The sequence below is a fragment of the Myxocyprinus asiaticus genome, chromosome 49 (assembly GCF_019703515.2).
Source record: "Myxocyprinus asiaticus isolate MX2 ecotype Aquarium Trade chromosome 49, UBuf_Myxa_2, whole genome shotgun sequence".
Taxonomy (NCBI): domain Eukaryota; kingdom Metazoa; phylum Chordata; class Actinopteri; order Cypriniformes; family Catostomidae; genus Myxocyprinus; species Myxocyprinus asiaticus.
In genome coordinates, this window is record NC_059392.1 from 24,715,407 (window position 1) to 24,737,917 (window position 22,511).

At 39.3% G+C, this 22,511-nt stretch overlaps 1 protein-coding gene across 3 annotated transcripts in view; it reads left to right on the forward strand.

Annotated features, from left to right (window-relative positions):
* The window catches only part of LOC127438193 (semaphorin-3D-like), a 98,578-nt gene extending 77,699 nt beyond the window's left edge, over positions 1 to 20,879 (forward strand). For all 3 annotated transcript variants that reach the window (XM_051693575.1, XM_051693577.1, XM_051693576.1), the window contains exons 12-18: positions 5,801 to 6,023; positions 9,170 to 9,258; positions 10,017 to 10,058; positions 14,358 to 14,515; positions 14,688 to 14,752; positions 16,851 to 16,984; positions 18,257 to 20,879. In XM_051693575.1, the coding sequence (XP_051549535.1) occupies positions 5,801 to 6,023; positions 9,170 to 9,258; positions 10,017 to 10,058; positions 14,358 to 14,515; positions 14,688 to 14,752; positions 16,851 to 16,984; positions 18,257 to 18,637 (1,092 nt within the window). In that variant the 3' untranslated portion in view covers positions 18,638 to 20,879. The remainder of the gene's footprint in view (positions 1 to 5,800; positions 6,024 to 9,169; positions 9,259 to 10,016; positions 10,059 to 14,357; positions 14,516 to 14,687; positions 14,753 to 16,850; positions 16,985 to 18,256) is intronic.
* Positions 20,880 to 22,511: the final 1,632 nt, after the last annotated feature.

Sequence of the window (22,511 nt, forward strand, 5' to 3'; positions counted from 1 at the left end):
CTCTGTTTCAGGTCGAGCCGGTCAGTCTGTCAGGGGTTACGGCAGTATATCATGACCTGGGGGCAGTGCTCAGTCAGTCTCGGGCCACATCTCTTCCTCCGCACTGCCGATATGACTGCACCATTAATCTCCTCCCAGGCACTTCTCTACCACCTGGGCAGCTCTACTCTCTGTCTGCTCTGGAGTGGGAGGCAATGGAAAAGTACATCCATGAGTCATTCAGGGCCGGCTCCATCCTAATCCCTGGCTGGCGTTGGGTTCTTCTTCATGGGGAAGATGGATGGGTCCTTGCGTCCCTGCATGTCATCATGGTAAAGAACTGTTATCCTTTGCTGTTGATGTCCTCGAACTTCTAGTTGTTGCAGTGGGCAACCGTCTTCAAAAGTTGGACCTCCGCAACGCCTACCATTTGGTGAGGATGAGGGAGGGGGATGAGTGGAAGACAGCGTTTAATACTCCCACCGGGCACTTTGAATATTTGGTTATGCCATACGGACATACTTATGCCCCCACCATCTTCCAAACACTCACCAATGACGTGCTCAACGATATGGACAACCATTTCGTGTTTGTGTACCTGGATGACATCTCTCCAGGAACACATTAGGCACGTCAGATGAGTGTTGCAGCCACTTTTAGAAAACAGGCTTTTTGTTAAGGTGGAGAAGTGCGACTTCTACATGTAGTCAATTCCGTTACTGGGGTACATCATGTCTTCTGAGGGTGTGGGAGCGGTCCTCTCCCAGCGCTCACTCCGGAATGGAAGGATGCATCCTTGTGCACTTTATTCGCACCACATTACACCAGCAGAGCGGAACTATGACATCAGTAACTGAGAGCTGCTTGCAGTCAAGCTGGCCCTGGAGGAGTGGCGGCACTTGTTGGAGGGGGCGGCCATGCCTTTTGTGGTTTGGACTGATCATAAAAACCTGGAATATATCAGGACTGTTAAACGCCTGAATTCCAGGCAGGCTTGCTGGGTGCTCTTTGGTAGATTAAATTTTATCATCTCCTACCGACCGAGGTCCAAAAACGTCAAACATGATGTGCTCTTCTGCATCCATTAGGTTCTGATGCCTCCAGCTCCCCCAACACCATTGTTGCCCCCAGCTAATTATCACTATGGTGCCTTGGGAGGTGGAGGTGAGGGTGCGGAGGATGCTTCTGGAGTTCCAGCGTGTCTACTCTTTGCTCCTAGGTCAGTTCGACCCGCAGTCCTGCAGTGGGGGCACTCTTCCAGGGTTGCTTGTCATCTGGGGGCACACCCTAGGTGTTATTTGGCATCACTTCTGGTGGCCATTGATGGGCCGGAAGTTAAACAGTTTGTTTTGGCCTGTTCAGTCTGTGCTAGAGTAAGACTTCTAGCCATCCCCCGGCTGGGCTGTTACAACCTCTGCCTGTGCCCTCTAGATCCTGGTGCACATCACCCTTGACTTTGTCACAGGACTTCCCCGGTCACAGCAATACAGTCATTATGACTGTGGTCGACCAGTTCTCGAGGGCTGCCCACTTTATTCTGCTCCTGATGCTCCCCTCAGCTCGCGAGACTGTAACCACTGTTGTGGAAAATATCTTCCGGATTCACGGCATTCCGGTGGATGTGGTCTCTGACAGGGGTCCCCAGTTTGTGTCTTGGTTCCGGACGGGGCTTCTGTTATTTTGTTGTCTGGGTCCACCCCCAGACCAATGGCCAGACAGAATGGGCCAACCAAAGTTTTGAGGGAATGCTCCATTGTGTGTTTGCACAGTATACCTCTTCGTGGAGCGAGTGGCTCTCATGGGTCGAGTATGCTTTCAACTCCCAACCGGCATCATATATGTGTCTCTCCCCTTTCCAGTGCTGCCTCAGGTACCAACCTCTGTTGTTTCTCAACCAAGAACCCGAGGTGGCGTGCCCTCGGTGCATGCCTTCGTCCAGCATTGTCAGTGGACGTGAGGGCTGGCAAGGCAGGCTATGCTGAAGGCAGGGAGAAGAATTAAAACTTCAGTGGACCAGCGCCAGACTGCTCCTCCCCACTATGCTGTTGGCCAGAAGGTTTGGCTAGCTTCCCAAGATATTCCTCTGAGGATTACTTCCCACAAATTGCCTCCCAGGTATATTGGGCTGTTCCCCATAGTGAGAGTACTCAGTCCGGTGTGTGTCCATCTGAGGTTTCCTCATGCCATGAGAAGCCTTTAACCTGTCTTACACGTCCTCCTCTTCAGACCACCACCATCCCCGATCCTCCTCTGTGCCTTATTGAAGGCGCGCCAGCCTTCACAGTCAGGAGGTTGCTGACGGGGCCGGAGTATCAGTACCTGGTGGACTGGGAGGTATATGGCCCGGAGGAGAGATGTTGGGTCCCAGCTCGTGACATTCTAGATTGCTTCCTCATTGGTGCATTCCATCAGCATCAAGGGTCAGTCCTCCCCATAGCGTCTGGTGATGCCACTTGAAGTAGGGGTACTGTTGGGATCCTGGGCTAAGCGGCTGGGTAATTCTGTCCATGTTTGCTTGCATGGGTTTGTGTTGGTTGACATCACCACGTGCTTTTGTGGTGCTCTCAGTTTCACATGATTTTGTTTTGGTGCGCTCGGTGACAGCTCACATGTGTTGCGGATGATTGATGATTATTGCGGCCGAGTGGCTATCATTGATCGCAACGGTGTCTTGTTAGGTTTCCCTTATTTAGTTCCTGTCTTTTAATTCAGTCTTCGTTGGTTTGTTATGTGTGTTAAACTTCTCAGCCTGCCACCATTTAGTTGGACTAAATTCTGTTCTTTGCGTGTTGGTTTCTGTCTGCCTTTTTATTTTGCTGGTGGTTCTAGAACTCCACCTGCTTCTAGAATTTATCCATATCTCTGTCTGCCAGTATTCGTTCCTTCTGTGTGCATTCACAACCACCAGTGCAGTTCTGAAGAATTCTCCAATAACTCTCTCTCTCTCTATCAACCAGCCCAGTGTGTGTGCATCTGATTGCCTCCTCCAGATCCTGTGGATCCTGTGGCCTCTGCCCACACCTGTGTTCACCTGAGCCGGAGACTAACTGACGTTTCTCTTGTTAAGGAACATCCATCACCGTGGGCCCTCCACTTAGTTCCTGATATCTTCTGCGCTTAGTATGTCCGTCAGCTCAATTTTTCCCTGGACTGTGGATGCAGGACTTTGCTTTTTTGAATTCTCTGTTCATCATTAAACTTTGTCCTGACACTATGATCTACCAGTTGAGCTTAGGGTTGCCCCCTTGGACCTGTGAAATTCCTGGACACCTGATCAAAGACCAAAAAACTTATTGCTGGCCATCACACAAGAAATTAAACATATTATTTATGAATTTTTACTCCTTTTATATATGAAAATGACTGCATTTATTGCATATAATTCAATCAAACAATAACATCATTACACGAAAAAAAAAAAGTTTGCCTATTTTAAGATTTCATTTCATAACAATTCCATCAAAATGAATTGTGTAATTTTTTAACAAAATTAAATAAAACTTAGAATATTACATTTTTTATTTTATTTGGTTAAAGATTACACACACACACACACACACACACACACTACACACACAACACACACACACACACACACACACATATATAAATATACATATATATATATATATATATATATATATTATAAAAAAACATTTTAGTGTATTTCTTTTTGTTGTTGTTGGTGGTGGTGGTGGTGTGTGTGTGTGTGTGTGTGTGTGTGTGTGTACAGGTTTAACATTTTATTTACTTATTCTGGCCCTAAGAGTTCATGGTTCACACTGAACAATTAAATGTTTTAAAATATATAAATATGTACAGTATGTGTAAATTATAAAGTTATTATTAAAGATTGAAAAAAATCCATTAAATTGAATTTAATCATCTTTTTAAAAAATAAGTATTTATTTATTTTTTTATATATTTTAAGTTGTACTAATTTAATTTTGTTAAATGTATCACAAAATTAATTTGTTATTTGTTTTGAAATTGAATGCGTAAATCTTAAAAGTAGGCTTTTTTGGCTGGGCATTATGAACCTAAGAGATCTTACAGTAAAAAGAAGGACGTTCCTTTTTTTGACATGTTTTCTATAAAATTAAAGCATTATAGTAAGCAGATTAATATTTCAATGATTATTAACAAAAAAGTTAAAATCTCAATCATCTGAACAAACCAGTTCACTAAAATGAATTGGACTTTCTTATGATTTATATAAGAATGCATTTGATTCTCCTCCTTGCATAGTGTGCATAAAAAAAAGGGTTCATATGTGTGAATATTGAAATTCCATGACATTTTGCATCGTGGAACGGAATGTAATTTTTCCAGGACAGATGGCCAAAAACCGAGACGATCCTGGAAAATTCTGGATGGGTGGCAACCCTAATAGAGCTACAGGAACACTCTAATCACTCTAATTGAGAAGAGCCTAACATTTAGGTCGTTATTTTCTAGAAATCTTCCCCTCCACTCTCAAATCTCATTCGCTCTTACATGTCTCATGACCAATCGTGATGCAACAAATTTGAATATCTTGAATTCATGTCCAAATGAGAGTTGTGAGCTACGGTGAAGCAGAAATCGAACTGTCCCTTTAACCACTACACCACACTTCCTGGTTCTTAACTGCAGATGTGGTGGGACAAAACTGAAATCATGCTAACAGTCACTTCTCAAGCTAGCAGCACTGCCTCAAAGTAGCTGTAAAAATGTCGGCAGGCATTCTGGGAGTCACGCGACAAGGCGGTTTGTGAAGTGGCTGGAGTGAGGGCTTTTAGTGTTGAGTTCTCTTGTGAAGGAAGTCAATTATAATGCCTGTGGTGGTCTGCTCCATCAGCTCCAGGTCACAACCACAGCAAAAACCTTTAAAATTATGGGGTTTAGTGTGAATACTTCAGATGGGCCAATTACAGTTACACTGAAACCAAATTAACCCAATTTACCCCGTTTCACATGTACTAGTGAAACTGATCTTTGTTTTAATTTCATTCTGAAACTTTTGGGGGTGCTCACAGAAAACATGGTCTTGTTTACACCTGTGCAATTTTTTAATTGTTAGGTTATGCTGGATGGACGTTTTGGACCGTTGGGCTTTGACTCTATTTTTTGTCAGCATCCTGTGCCCTGAGCACCACATTTTGAAGATGTTGTGTCAAGTTAGAAAGTAGTTTTAACTTGGGGTGCAACGGTTAGTTTTGAAACAATCAATGGACCAATCCGATAAATCAAAGTATAGGTCTCTGCGGAATAATAATGGGCGTTTCCCAATCTGTGGCCGTTTTCAAACTGGGATGGGTGTTTTTTAACTATCCAATGAAAGTAGGGAATATCAATGTAGTAATCAGAGGGTGTTTTCAATCCAGGATGGGCGTTTCTCAGCTATCCAATGAAAGCAGAGAATCTCAATGTAGTAGGTATAACATGTAAAGTGATTGAAAACACCCATCCTCATTTGAAAATGCTCACTGATTGGGAAACACCCATTTTTGTTCTGCAGAAAATCTGGGGGCAAGAAACATATCGAGTGTTTATCCAAATCCAAGAAACGTAACCTCTGTTAGATTTTCTTGAACTTCGTCTAGCTGTTTTTAACACAAAAACATATGCTGTGTGAATGCCCGGTTACAGCTAAAATGAATTTGGAAAAACAAGATTTATGATACAATGGCCGAAATCTGTATCTGCAAGAATGTTTTAATTTTTTGTTTTTGTTTTTTACCTTACTCTGGGGACTAAGTCAAAGCAGTAACAAATTAATCTGGCTCTCAGAATATATGTGTCCAGAGACCCAATTTACTGTCCTATCATGTCCCTTTAGTGTCCTAGCGAGACCTACGACCCTCTGCACAAGTCCACCCGTGATTTCCCTGACGAGGTTGTGAGTTTCATGCGGTCCCATCAGCTGCTGTGGGAGCCAGTGATGCCCATCCACAGACACCCGGTCTTCACCCGCATCAACGTCCCCTACAGGCTGAAGAAGCTGGTGGTTGACAGAGTTGATGCAGAAGACGGCCAGTATGATGTCTTGCACCTGGGCACAGGTAGGTTGGAAAGCAGAACCCAAGAGATGTATCAGAGACCGTACAGAATGAGACGGATCACTGGTATATTTATGAATGAGATAAATTGTAGCGCTGAATCTGGCGGTTACTGGAATGGAAGTCCCACCTTGCAGTTGAAAGAGCCAATCACCTTTTTGATAGAGACATCGCCTGTCAGTTTATTTTGAGAACATGCATGTTCTTTAGATGGACCAGCCTGAAAGAAAGCGTTTATTATGTGATCTGAGCTAAAGAAGCACAGTTTATGACAGATTTTATTGCTGAGTTTAAATATGCTAATTATTCATAATCTTGACCAACTGTTTTGGAGGGAGAGAAAATAGCTACCTGGAAGCGTTACAAACATGGCTGCCGAGTGACCTAATTTGCCTTAAACCTCCTGAGACCCAAGTGTGACTGCTGTGTGCATTTTCCATGTCCCTTTTTGATTTGTAACTAGTAGCAACTAATAAACATGCAAATAAATAAATAAATAAATACAAATAAAATCTAGAGCAAATAGTTTAAATATTAATTGCAACATATGTGGACAGCGTGACCAAGTTGTGAACTTTTAAATAATACCAAGCTATAGAAATCAAATTGTTTATTTTGCTTCCAGGAGTGTTGCTTATTCATGTTTTTGAGACATTACATAACATCAGAAATTAGCATAATTAATTCGGATTCAAAGTAATTACCAGCATCATCCAATCACTGCCAACCATGTTAAAATAAAATGATACATTATAAATTCTGAATCTATGTACTGATTATCGTTGTCCCATGTCTGCCATACACGATGAGTGGTCCAAACATCATCTGCACCCTGTAACTGAACTTTTGATGGGGAGTTTGGATTGAATGCACTTAGCTGCATAGAGAGCTACAGGATCCTCCCTTGCACCCTATTTAGAGAATGACTTAACCTCCAGTGTGCTGTCTGTCCGTACTGGTCTCAGAACAGTTCGAAATGTTCTTTATTGTCATCCTAACTTCATTTAAAGCCTCTGAAAGCTACATTTTTCAGCTTTTGGATGAACTTATTGATTCTCAATGTGATAATGCACAGTAAATATAGGATTTCTTAGAAAAAAAATTTAGTGTATGTTGTGTTTATCAGCGTGGTGTTTCGCGATAAATAGCTCAAATCTTATAAATGGCATATCGGATGAAACTAGAGACTCTTTTGACTCAAAAAGGTTTCAATGTAAAAACATTATAAGGTTTTTTTTTTATCAGATGTAGTTTTGTTGGTGTTTCTCCCAAAGACAAACTCCGCTGTGGTTGGAGCCATGTTGTTTTGTTACATAACTCAAAAGTTTACTGACAGCTCAGAGTCTTCTGAACTGAGATCAGTCAGTTTAAATGAATTTAAATTATACGTTGCGTATAGTGAAGCCAAAATACATGTCCACAAATGTGTATGCTGGGTCAAATGGACTTTGGCTATATATATAGTATATATAGCAATTAGAAATCAGATTGCTTTGCTTCAAAAAGGGGCTTAGGAATGTGAAATATTACAGTATATACCACTTTCCATTAATAAGGTACAAAATATGGCCTAATATGCTTAAAAATTCATTTTCTTTTCTTTATCGACAAAGAAAAGCAGGTGCTTAACCAAAATGTTGACTGTCAACCTCAGGAGGACAAACTAAATATTATACAGTATGAGCTGTTTTGTTTTCTGTTTGTTTTATATAATATAGAGGTTTGCCATAGTGCAACCAGTTCCATCTTCCATCACTACTACTTCCACATTCTTCTAATATTTTGTAACATTGAGCTTTGTTTCAATAGTGCTTGGTGAACAAAAGAATACATTGTTAATCTGGAATGTGTAAACTCTATCAAAACCAACCCGTGTTCCCACGCCAGTCACTGGTCCTGTTGCCTGGGATCAACCTGACATTCCGAGGAGCTAATGTTTCTTTTCCTGTACAACATTTGTCTTTCTCTGTGTGTGCTTGAACTCTGCCACATCTAAGTGAATCATTTTGGGCAAACAGATACTCTGTTCAGGACAAATACACTTAACCTTTGTACAGAGAGCATACTTGAATTTGTATAATGTAACAGCTGTAAGCCCTCAAGGTGCTGGATAAGCTAGGTGGTGGAAGCCAAATGGAGTTGCCCACTCACCATGGCAACTAAGTAACTGTGCATTATGAAAAACATTTAAATGTGATAAACTGATCTGAATGGTTAAGGGTACTTACTTAAGGGTAAATATGAAAATGTAAAAGCTATATAATGTTAAGAATCATGTTATGGTGAAAACACTGCTACAAATTAGTTTCTGCAGTGTCTTTTTAATAGGATGGTAGTTCAGTGAAGTTTCAGACAGGCAGACAAGCAGGTCACACTGTGAATTCAGTGACAGTAGGTCAAAAGTTCTTCAGCTAAAATCGGTCTGTGCTTATCGAAATTGTAATCACTGCCCCCAGTGGCCGAAGCTGGAAGTGTTGTTGAACGTATGGGCTGGTGTGAGCTCCAGTTTCTGGGTGAAATGTCCACAGAGTGGTGCCAAAAATGAGTTGTATTTCTAGTTGTAAATGATGTAATACAGTCAACAGGAATATATATTTTATTAACTCTACTCCCAAACCCCAACCCTGAACCTAACTGTCAGTGGAGTCAAAATTTAATTTTAGAGGGAAAATGCAACCTCTGAATCACGCTCACCATTGTTTATGTAAAAGCAATTACTACCTGGTTTCCATGGGACCAGAACTAGTGTCTCAGAGGTTTTTTTATGCAACATGCTATTAGTAGCACCACAGGAAAAGGTAAACACACTTTGATTAAAAAAATGGCTCAATGGGGATGGTGCTTGTCAGGAAATCATGGATACATCCCTGATAGCACACGTACATCACCCAGACCTCTATTTGATGTGTGTGTTTACATCTGGAAGAAATATTTTTTAGGTTGTTTGCTCATCTGCAGTACGTCTATAAGACGTTTCCTCTTGGATGTCAATAAGACATTCAGCAGATGTCTTTGAGACGTTTATGATTTCGAAAGTTTATAAATTTGATCTTTTTAAGATGTTTAGCAGGTGTTTATATTAGTCTTTATATAACAAAATATCAAACCAAGTGGTAAATACAGTACTATTAAATCTGCTCTATCTCCAGATGATGGCAAGGTATTAAAGGTGGTCTCTGTGCCTAAAGAGAACTGGGAAACAGAAGAAATCGTTCTGGAGGAGCTGAATGTCTTCAAGGTAATTTCTTATAATCTCAGTGTCTTCTCTATCTACTGCTAGTTTTTAATACCCTCTGCTGGACTCCCACATGACCTTTGACCATAGGCTCTTATTGGTTGTTGTTTCCATGTCAAGCACTTCCCAAACAGAAATAACTCCTAAAGAGGAAAAACAGATTGCTTTCAGATTTCCCAGGGTTCTCCACTCAAGTGAAAAAACCCAGGGACAGGAGAGGCAATGTTACACCAGGAATATTTTGTTTGTCCAAAGACAAGAAGAGCTCATTTATCAAAAGCTTTAGACAGTGAGGAACGTGTCTGTTTTGCTTGGAGATTGAAGGAATGCTAACTAAACGCAAGTCATCAAGGTTAATATGAGATGCCTAGAGAAATTCCTGTGAGTTTGCTGTAGAGAATTTCACCATTATTCACCATTACCAAGTCTATCAACCCCTAAGACTGTGTTTCATAACACCAAGTATAAGCTCCTTGCCCCTTTAAGCTACCAGGAGACATATGATAGTAGCCATCGCCCATCAGCATCCCCCAGCCATTTGAAGAAAGAGAGTCATTTTAAGAGTCAAGGCCCATTTGCTGCCTGTGTTATGAAGGAGAAATGAACCAATGGAGCAGAAAGCTTTAAACATTTCACAAGGGCCTGTTATGATGAGCTGCTCTTATTCAGAACCAACAATGTGTGTCCTCCCCCCACTTTGTTCAGGAGATGATTCATTTTATGTGTTGACACATTTTACCCTCTCTTTTTTCATTCTGTAGACTCAAACCCCAGTATTAAGCATGGAGCTGTCCACCAAAAGGGTAAGTGCACCTGTTTAGTGGGTGACCACTGGGAGAAAACATTAAACAGTGTTGAAAGACTTTTCATTTGAGAAATTAAATTAAAAAGCATGCGTAGAAACATTGTAACTGTTTGTCTAAATGTATACACCGATGACCCAAAACATTATGACCACTCACAGGTGAAGCGAATAACGTTGATCATCTCCTAACAAGGCCACATGTCAAGGTCTGGGTAGATTAGATGGTAAGTGAACAATCAGTTCTCGTAGTCAACGTGATGTATACAGGAGAAATGGGCAGGACTAAAGACTGTGACTTTGACAAGGGCCAAATTATTATGGCCAGACGATTGGATCAGAGTATCTCTGAAATGGTAAGGCTTGTGGGGTGCTCCCACTCAGGCATGGTGAGTACCTACCGAGAGTGGTTTGAGGAGGTATAAACCACAAATCGGCTACAGAACTTTGGTGCACCCTAAGCTCATCGATGCGCAAGGGCAATGAAGGCTATCCCATCTGGACTGAACTGACAGAAGGTCTACTATGACACAAGTCAAAGAAAATGTTAATGATGGTTATGGCAGGAATGTGTCACAACACACAGTGCATCGCATCCTGCTGCGTAGCCGCAGACTGGTCAGAGTGCCCATGAGGACCCCTGTCCACCGTCGAAGTGCCATCAATGGGCATGTGAGCGTCGGAACTTGACCTTGGAGCAGTGGAAGAAGGTTGCGTGGTCTGATGTTTCCCATTTTCTTTTACATCAACTGGACGGACGTGTACGCGTGTGCTGTTTACCTGTGGAAATGATGGCACCAGGATGCACTGTGGGAAGACGACAAGCCGGTGGAGGGAGTGTGATGCTCTGGAAAATGTTCTGCTGGGAAACCCTGGGTCCAGCCATTCATGTGGACATCATTTTGACATGTGCCACCTACCTAAACACTGTTGTAGACCAGGTACACCCCTTCATGGAAATGGTATTCCCTGATGTCAGCCTCTTTCAAGCGCCCTGCCACACTGCACACATTGTTTGGAAATGGTTTGAGGAACATAATGAAGAGTTCAAGGTGTTGCCCTGGCCTCCAAATTCCCGAGATCTCAATCCGATTGAGCATTTGTGGGATGTGCTGGACCAACAAGTCTGACCCACGACAGCTCCTTGTAGGACTTGAAGGATCTGCTGCTAAAGTCTTGGTGCCAGATACCACAGGACACCTTCAGGTGTCTTGTAGAGTCCATGCCTCGGCGGGTCGGTGCTGTTTTGGCGGCACACGGAGGACCAACAGCACATTAGGCAGGTGGTCATAATGTCTTAGCTCATCAGTGTATGTCACTACACAGAACTATTCAAAAATTGTAATTTATTAAAGGAATGTTCTGCGTTAAATAAAAGTTAAGCTACTATATTTGTTGACATGTTGATTACCACAGAAAATTATTTCTACTTATCCTCAGTTTGTAAAAACATAGAAAACTTGTATTTACACAAATTTACTTAGAATGGAGGTATATGGGGCAAGGCTTTGCACTGGGAAAATGTCCTGGTCATATTTAACCTCAAAGAAATACCAAAGAAATATGAAATTATGTTTTACATAAAGAAAATTATGATTTTTTGCATTGTGACATTATTTTCAGGAAACTTGAGCAAATTTTAACCTCTGATTCTTATTACCATAATGCATTCAGACATTTTACTTTTAAATTGAAAATAAAAAAGAAATGAAAAGCAGTACCAAGGGAGTACTACTATAATGTATAAACTAGAGCTGTTAGAATTAATGCATGTGATTAATTTAAAATGTTTAACGCGTTACTTTTTCTTAATCGCGATTAATGCATTTTAATTAATTAATGCACAGCATAAACACTGGTGTGAAAGGTGGAACATTTGTAATGTGTCCAGCTGGAGTCATTACACTGATGCACACGCCACAGCGGCAGAGCCCTTCTACAAGGAGAGCCTATAAGCTTAGCATATGTGGCGGTCCCATAGACATTCTATGGGCGGAACTGTCTTAACATGCTAAAGTTGACCAATATGCTCTCTCCAATGATAGAGCCATGGAGGCTGTTATCTAATAAAATAAAAGAATCTGACAGTGCTTCCCTGTTAGTGATAAAATGATGGAGAAAGGATCTCTTAGCACTATTTAATGTACAAAACAAGCCCAGATGGGACTTGTGACAGAAATCAAGTATTTTTCAGCCTATGTAAGGTGCATGGTGAGTTCAAAGCGGTGCTCAATGCTGGTATTGCCACCCTGATGCGAATCATGAATGCAGCTTCATGATTGCTGGAACAAAGTGGATAGCCACAGTCTGGCAGATTAATATTGTGGATGATGAGAGTTTAAGAGATTTAATGCCCATTGCAATGAATATGCAACCTATGTGGGGACTAGTTCTTTCAATAAGAAGGGTTAGACTTCGGGAAACGTTTGATGTGACTTGAATTGGTTATATCTTAGTGCATTTCTATGTTTATATCGTGGAAGGCTTTGTTTGGAATATGTTAATAAAGCATTATATTGCTACATATTGTTTTGTTTTCTTCCTAAGATGGAAATAAATACATTTTGACAAATAAAAGAAGTATATATAATGTCAAATTTCAGCACTTTCAAAATCTGTGATTAATCACAATTTACTACAAAAATGTATACGATTAATTGCTACATAAAAATTTTAATCGACTGAGAGCACTAGTATAAACACTTTACACTTTTCACGTTGCAGTAATGGGAATCTCATGAAAACTAGAGGTAGACCAATATACTGGTTTTAGGTGCCAATAGTTGCTTTTTGGAACTATTGGTTATCATCAAAAATTTATACTGATAGTTTTTTATTTCAAATTTTTTTATTCCTAATCAATAAACCTCATCTGGTGAAATTATATTCATATGCACAGTGTATTTCAGGCTACTTCATAGTTAAAAAGTCTAATGTTATGCACCAAATCTGAATTTTTTTTTGGTTATTATTGGAATTTTGGTTACACAATAAACTCCTTTTTGGATTTTGTTCATTTTGGACTCTTGTGGCCTCAGTGAATTTCCCAATGATAATAAGGGATGACTAAGAAATCTTTGATACTTCTATAAATCGATTTTAAAAACTATTGGCCGATTAATCGGTTATCGGCCTTTTCCACCACCTTAGTTATTGTTATCGGCAAACTCCACCATCGGTCAACCTCTAATGACGACTGTCTTTTTTCACATTGCGGTATGAGAATTGGGATGTAAAATGTGTGTAACTGTCATGAAACAATGCCACAATGTAAAAAAATCTTAACTGTACTGACGGATCCTCCAGCTCGAGTAATTTAATGCACTGTAATTAAAAACAATCTTACCTTACACTTCACAGCAGATCCACTGGAGGACAGGTTATATATTATCAAACATACAATGTTATTTTTATATGTTTATAATGATTGATTATGATAGATTAGATGCGACCGCGAACACAAACGTGATTGCCAGCTATGCACGCCGCCATATTTACATTGCAATGCAGCATGGGATTCTGAGTTCATCAAGCATAGAAAGTTCTACAAACCTAGCCCTTCCACTTTTTTGGCAATGTTTGTATGATAAACTAAAGATATTGTGATGTTGAAAAGACTATTTGAGCAGCTGGTTCATTATGACAACTGCTTCAGTCCCTCTTTGCTGGTAAACAGCTGCAGGAATGCAGATCACACCGTACGTGCAAAAGGGTTAGCGGCACTAAAAATAGGCTTCATTTACCATATACAAAATTTACTTTTTTATTTGTTCCTTTTAATTGTGAGGTAAAATAGGGTGAGGACGTTTTCTTGATAGGTTTCGTGAAAATCACCCATGATATTGAGTGAAATAAGTGTGACAAAATTGCTCACTAACCTTGTCTGATCAAAGTTATACTGTATGTAATCTTTCAGCTCTTGTCATGAACATGTAAAGTCGATAAACGTAGGATCTTCACATGATGTGCGCATGGATACATTAAAGGGGCGTGATGTATCTATCTGGAAAGTACTGTTTAAATAGCATAAACTCCACCCCTAGGAATCACATTTGTTACACATAACTTGATGTTCTTCCGCCTATAAAAGTGGTCCCACTACTAAAATGGTACAGAAGCTTTTAAGCTCTCCAGAGTGCCTTGCCTCATAAACTTCCTTTGAAAGTGCTTTAATGTAGATGTGATTTTTGTTTGTTTTTACAAACTTAAAATGTAGGTTAGATAGTTTCAGAGGTTGGATTTGACATTATCATTAATTTGCTATAGGGTAGATGTTTTCATATTGCATTTGTTTTTCCAGCAAGTGTTGTTCGTAAGCAGCGATGAAGGTGTCGTCCAGTTACCTGTACAGAGGTGTGAGCTGTACGGTAAAGCGTGTGTAGACTGCTGTCTAGCTCGAGACCCATACTGCGCCTGGGACGGCTCCTCCTGTACTAACTACTTCCCCAGCAACAAAAGGTACAGCCTCCCCTTGTATTAAATTACACATACAGATATCACCATTTATAATATTCCAAACACATTCAGCAAAACAATGCAAAAAAAATGTTGTACATAATTTCTCACACTGTCAAATAACGTGTATGAGGGTGTGTTCTGCAGAAGGGTAACATCCTCTTGTGGTCCACAGGCGTGCCCGGAGACAGGATGTGAGGTATGGAGACCCCTGGAGCCAGTGTCAGGACATGAGAGATGGTAATGAATCATTTGCTGTTTACCTTACTACTCTTCTCCTTCAGGTTTTATATGATAAAGCCCAGACCTGAAATACACTGCACACTGCTTCCACTAGTGTACAAAATGGATTGCAATGCATACTCTGGCATACAACAGATTTAAGTTACATGAATTCTTTTGAATCTTTTATCAAAATGTAATAACTTGTTCCCCTTCTGAAACAACCTTTCTTTTTGGCTGACATCACCAAACCCTCTTAAACTACCTATTATATTGAAACCACTTTTCCTGGCTGACATTTTGTCTTGTTGAATATCCTATTTTACTTGGAAATACACCACATTGTAATGGACATTAAATGGAATCCAAACTGTTTCATGTTGAATTCAAACACTGTGCATAGAGTTTGTTAGTTTAGTAGAGTTCGACTTAGAAAAGTGACTATGTTTTGAAGTTTTTGACTTTGATTAAATACAGGTGCATCTCAATAAATTAGAATGTCGTGGAAAAGTTCATTTATTTCAGTAATTCAACTCAAATTGTGAAACTAGTGTATTAAATAAATTCAGTGCACTCAGACTGAAGTAGTTTAAGTCTTTGGTTCTTTTAATTGTGATGATTTTGGCTCACATTTAACAAAAACCCACCAATTCACTATCTCAAAAAATTAGAATACATTATAAGATCAATAAAAAAAACATTTTTAGTGAATTGTTGGTCTTCTGGAAAGTATGTTCATTTACTGTATATGTACTCAATACTTGGTAGGGGCTCCTTTTGCTTTAATTACTGCCTCAATTCGGCGTGGCATGGAGGTGATCAGTTTGTGGCACTGCCGAGGTGGTATGGAAGCCCAGGTTTCTTTGACAGTGGCCTTCAGCTCATCTGCATTTTTTGGTCTCTTGTTTCTCATTTTCCTCTTGACATAGATTCTCTATGGGGTTCAGGTCTGGTGAGTTTGCTGGCCAGTCAAGCACACCAACACCATGGTCATTTAACCAACTTTTGGTGCTTTTGGCAGTGTGGGCAGGTGCCAAATCCTGCTGGAAAATGAAATCAGCATCTTTAAAAAGCTGGTCAGCAGAAGGAAGCATGAAGTGCTCCAAAATTTCTTGGTAAACAGGTGCAGTGACTTTGGTTTTCAAAAAACACAATGGACCAACACCAGCAGATGACCTTGCACCCCAAATCATCACAGACTGTGGAAACTTAACACTGGACTTCAAGCAACTTGGGCTATGAGCTTCTCCACCCTTCCTCCAGACTCTAGGACCTTGGTTTCTAAATGAAATACAAAACTTGCTCTCATCTGAAAAGAGGACTTTGGAACACTGGGCAACAGTCCAGTTCTTCTTCTCCTTAGCCCAGGTAAGACGCCTCTGACGTTGTCTGTGGTTCAGGAGTGGCTTAACAAGAGGAATACGACAACTGTAGCCAAATTCCTTGACATGTCTGTGTGTGGTGGCTCTTGATGCCTTGACCCCAGCCTCAGTCCATTCCTTGTGAAGTTCACCCAAATTCTTGAATCGATTTTGCTTGACAATTGTAAGGCTGCGGTTCTCTCGGTTGGTTGTGCATCTTTTTCTTCCACACGTTTCCCTTCCACTCAACTTTCTGTTAACATGCTTGGATACAGCACTCTGTGAACAGCCAGCTTCTTTGGCAATGAATGTTTGTGGCTTACCCTCCTTCTGAAGGGTGTCAATGATTGTCTTCTGAACAACTGTCAGATCAGCAGTCTTCCCCATGATTGTGTAGCCTAGTGAACCAAACTGAGAGACCATTTTGAAGGCCCAGGAAACCTTTGCAGGTGTTTTGGGTTGATTAGCTGATTGGCATGTCACCATATTCTAATTTTTTGAGATAGTAAATTGGTGGGTTTTTGTTAAATGTGAGCCAAAATCATCACAATTAAAAGAACCAAAGACTTAAACTACTTCAGTCTGTGTGCACTGAATTTATTTAATACACGAGTTTCACAATTTGAGTTGAATTACTGAAATAAATGAACTTTTCCACAACATTCTAATTTATTGAGATGCACCTGTATATGCCAGAGTCTTGCTTGAAGTTTGGGATGCTGTTTTGAAAGTCACTCTCTGTGTCTCTCACACAGGTTTAGAGCATGCTGAGCTGACGACGGTATACGGTGTGGAGGGGAACACAACCTTCCTGGAATGTGTTCCACGCTCACCACGGGCAACGATCAAGTGGATAATTCAGGCAAATAAAAGCCAGAGCAGCAAACAGGTTTGTCCAAATCCTGTTAATTTAGAAAATTAGGCCTCATCCTCATGTTAAAGATACAGTCATAAGCAGAATAACGTACAGTAAGACAGCCGTTATCGCAAAATCACCCTGAATGGTTTTTTTGGTTTTTTTTGGTTTTTTTGGGGGGGGGGGGGGTGTGCTATAATGACTGTACATCATACCTCTCATTACACTGCTACTAACACATAAATAATTAGATGGATGTGAAATGTTGATTTGCATTGAAATTCTGTTATTATGTGAGAAGAAAGAGACCACAGAGTCTCCAGAAACAGCTGAATTCCACCTCCAGTTTCCGTTTGAGGTCTGTTGGTGTTTATTTTGCTTAAATGGCTGTCTGACTGCTCATTATACCACTTGTTGTAAGACTACAGAGCGATAAAAGAAGAAGGAAAAATAACTTGCAATACCCGGATGACCTGTCTGATATCACTTAATCCCCAGATGTGTGTTGTTATTCAGAAATATCAGGCTGCTAGATGGAGAATTTGACCAATCAGAATCAAGTATTCCAGAAAGCTTATATTATAAGCAAGGGATAATGTACAGTCATTATCACAAAATTAACGAGGTTGAAGGTTGCCGATAATGACCAGCTGACTCGACATAATCCCTCTTAATATATGGCTACTGACCAAATAAATAAATGGACTTGTAATGTTGATTTGCATTGAAATGATTTCATTATGCCAGATGCAAGAGACCACATAGTGACAAGAGAGCCATTAAACACAGCTATGTATGAAATCAGTTGCCTGGGACAGCGGTAAATTAGGTATACATTATGAAATGGATAGTTTTGACTCTAAATTCTTATTGGATGAAATGTGTTTTAAGCCATTGTAAAATGACTATTAAAGCACAATTTTATGCTAAGTTGCCCAACAACCACAAACAAATAACAATTATGATAACAAGCTATTTGACTTGGTGGAAGAACTGTTTAATATGGTAATTATATCAACAACAAATTAAACATATTTTGTCATATTTCTCTTGCTGCAGATTTCTAAAAGCAATAGGTCACCCAAGTCCACTGCATGTGGTACCTTGGAGGACCCCTTACCTGTGGTAAAATCACTGTTATGAAAAGCTATGTGGCTTATTGCTTTGGCTTAGTGCTCATTATCTGAAAACTCTGACCGCAGAAATCCACGATTGACCAATCAGAACCAAGTATTCCAGAGAGGCGCGTAAAAAAAAAAAAAGACTTCACTTCTATTCTTATGCTAAACCCTTTCTGTCTTTCAGTTGGTACCAGGTGAAGAAAACCTCATCCACATGCAACGTGGGCTCCTCCTTCAGCACTTAACATCCGCTAACGCTGCCCTGTACCTCTGTGTATCCTACGAACACTCATTCTCCCGCACATTAGCCCGCTACAAACTAAACGTCATCCCACAGAACCACATACCAAGTGTGCAGAACATTCGTACCTCAGACTCTGGAGCTGCCGGAAATTATGCAGCCTCATCACGAAGCTACAAAGAACTCCATCTAATGGGAATTAGCAGGCTAACGGTAGACAACTACTGTGAGCAACTTTGGTACCGGGAAAAACGACGACAGCAAAAACTTCGTACACTAAAGTGGAAGCAAGTGCCCGAAAACCAGAAAGCAAGAGTTCGCTGACAAAATTCACCTTACAAGCCTTTTGATTGAGGTGATACAGCAGACTTTTGGATGTTTATTGCTAAATGGCTAAGGTTACCTTTCAACTACAGTAGTTGCAGCTAGCAACAGCTACTGTTAGCAAAACAACAAAGGGCTACAGACAATAAGAATTTGTTTTTTCTTTAAACCTCCATTCAGTATTCTTATGTCGTTTAACCAAGTCTTATTTGTGGCGTCAGAGATCTTGTTAGCATTAGCCTGTTTTAGCCATTATGAACTCTATCTTTAATGTAGTATAACCAGTTGCTCAGCCTGTAGCTGTGCAGCTGGTATGAATTTGTGCAGTGTGGCATTGGACCATTAGCTAAGAAAATTTTGCCTACATTTTCTGAAATATTATCAATCTGTTGCTGTTGTTTATTAGTGCTGCCTTCAAGTCCTCTTTAGTTCCTACTTAAGAGTTTGGAAGTCGTAATTGTAATGTGAATTGCGTTTAAGTTATTTCGGTCATAATAAAATAGACATGCTGGGCTAATTCATAATTCTTTGTATTGCTTTCAGGACTCTGAAATGTTTGCTTTGATTTTTCACCTAATCAACACATTTATGTTGAACTTTTGACAACAGCTGGTGTCTCCATGCTCAGAGGTAGTTTGCCTTGCCACTCACTTATGCAACCCAGGATGTACCCTTCATATGTTTCCTTCCTCTCCAAGAACAATCTCTTCTCCTCTTTCCTGAGAACATCCTTGAATAAATATATTGTTGCTTTTATGACTCATTTGCATGAAATACTCTAAAGAAATGCAAATGAAACCCATCTGAATACAGTTAGCAGCTTTAACTATGTAGTGTGTACAGTATGGCTTATATATTCATGTATCTGTGCATCTGGAAAACATAAGTAGAAAATAGCTCTCACAGATCATACAGCGGGCTTTGTAAGTTATCTTCATTGGCCATGAAAATGTCTTCCAGATTTCTCCTGCCTTTATTCATGGTTAAATCTGAAATTAGTACATGGTTGGTTGAGATTGCCAGTTAGATTTACAAAAGTAAAACATTTGATGCAGCATGTTGTAGTGTATTGATTGTTTAACAGATTTTATTTTATTATTATTTTTTTTTATAAGAGTCTCAATAAATCAGAATCCAAAACCTGTCAAAAACATTTTCGGGTTGTATTTAACACTAAAATCAAAAGAACAAAAAATAAATAAATTAAAAAAAAATTAAAAAAAATAAAAAGAACTAAGTAGAAAATTATATTTGGCATACAGAAAACCAAGCCTATTTTCAGACTTATTTTATTTTAATTTCCCCCAAACTTTCTCATTGTAATGCCAAAAATTATTATATTGTTTCAATTATAATATATTTATACATCAAGGATGTATTTCTTTTGTACTGCATTTAGTTCATGGTTATTTTAATGTAAAAATCCTGCATTACAATCAATTGTTTCTGGAATACAAACAAACAAAAATACTATACAACATTAATGAGAAACAAAATCTCACAGCCCTAAAAAGCTTCTTTCACTTTATATGCAAAGTAGGATTTCTATTTTTTCTTCTTCTGATTTTGAGGTGAAATATGACCCAAACATGTTTTTGTGTGATTATATGTATTCAAAATATATTTTAAAAATACAACTAGTGAAAGTACCATTTTTTACTGCTTTTACTAAGCACACAAGCAAATCTTTAATCTGTGAAAGTACATTTTAATTCCTTTTAGATTTAATAACTGTATATTTTTTATCATGTCAACGAAAAGCTTCTTCAAGCTAAGCAGAGAACACACTTTCCTTTTCATTTGTAGTCAAAGTGCACAAAATTTACCGATATTACTTATTTATCTGAGATTGAACAATATGCATTTAAAGAGACAGCTGTGCATCACAGTTGGTCATTCTCATCTGGTGTTCACTATCTGGTCTGAATGCTGAATTATGAACAGTACTTGGATTGTGTATCAGCATGCAGCAAACTTTGAAGCCTGCATTTATCATATACGTCTTTTACAACTCAGCAATAATTTATAAATGTATGATAACATTCAAGTTTTTATTTATGTTTGCCGTATTGTTCTGCTAACATTGACAAATTTGTGATTACAACTTAAATGTACAAAAGCTTAACTTTGCTTCTTAATTTTTAGTGCCTGAGATTTGTCTGTTTATTGTATGTACAGCATAATCTTTCATACTTTTGTGTGTGAAATAGTATTAAAGTCAATAAAGTATTGATCATATTTACTATGAGGTTTTTTTATGCGTTGTGTCTATATCATTTCCTTTACAGCTGCAAGAATTCCACTTTCTCAACTGTGGTTGTATATGGAAATTGTAGTAGTCATATCACTGTATGTCAAGCTAGTAAGTATGTAAAAATAGTCTAAACATTTCTAATTAAATAACACATTAATTTAATTTTGTATTCAGTCGGTTGTTAGGTAATATGAGACCTAATAATGCTCCATATCATGTGTAATCAACAACTATTGGGGGTGAGGATGGGGGTAGACAGACAGATAGATAGATAGACAGACAGACAGACAGACAGGTAGACAGGTAGATAGATAGATAGATAGATAGATAGAAGCAGATTAAAGGCCTTATGTGGGTTTGTTTACATTATAATTTTTTTGAAACTTGGTGTGTTTGATTTCATGAACATTCTCATTTGAACATTCTGTCAATTTAAGTCTATGTAAGTCTTATCAGTTCAAAAACAAAATGATTCAGAACAGCCTGAAGGTCTGTGCAATTTGGTGGATGTAGCCAAAGGCTGTTTAGCCCAAGATGGACCACTTGTATTAAAATGTATGGGAGAAATTGGAATGCCCAATATGACAGATGTAGAAAAGGCCTGCCTTACAGGTAGTGTGCCTTGAGGGGCAGTGGTAGCTCAGCAGTTAAGGCTCTGGATTACTGATCAGAAGGTCAGGGGTTCAAGCCCCAGCACTGTCAAGATGCCACTGTTGGGCCCTTGAGTAGGGCCCTTGAGTAAGGCCCTTGACCCTATCTGCTCCAGGGGTGTTGTATCTTGGCTGACCCTGCACTCTGACCCCAGCCTAGCTGGGATATGTGAAAAAAAAGAATTTCACTGTATATGTGCTAATGTGTGATAAATAAATAATAATTAAAAAAAAATTTAAAAGAGCCTATCAGCTTTTAAAAACAGACATCACCTCATTCATCTCGAGAACATGCATGTGCGTTAGCTGGACCGGTGGGAAAAATAGCTTTTTTAGTGTGATGTGAGCTGAAGTAGCACAATATATGATACCATTGTTGTCAGATTTAACTGCTGATTTGAAATTCTTCTTTGATCATAATATTGACCATCAGTTTTGGAGTTTCGGTCTTTCCCATTTCAAGTAGGTATGAGCTGGACTTTTATGTCGCTTATATTCATAGAAAATAGCTGCCCGGGAGTGTTCCAAAATGGCCGCCGAGTGGACTAACTTTGATGTGGCTAAAAAGTTGTAGGATGATAAATAATAAAGAATAATAAATATAAGCTTAAATAGTAGGACAGTATTTTGGTTTTGTCAATTCAACATTACAAAGAATGTGTAGGTATGTCCAAATATTTAACTGGTAGTCTTAAAAGAATGAATGTTTCCAGGTAAGAGGGAAAATGCTGTACTAGGTTGAAGGTTAATCCTCTTGTCTTGGCTAGACATAGGTCTAGCCAGTGGAACATGTTTGTAGTTTTGGCTTAACACTTTTTTTTCTGTGTTGCTCTCTGCCACAGAGAGACAAAGATGTGTAAATAAAGCCTGATTATCAATTATATGTTACTTTAATATAACTTGAACTACTGTTGTGCAATTTAAGCTATAGCAGTAGTTGTATTTTAGGTGCGCACCCTTATTCCTATAT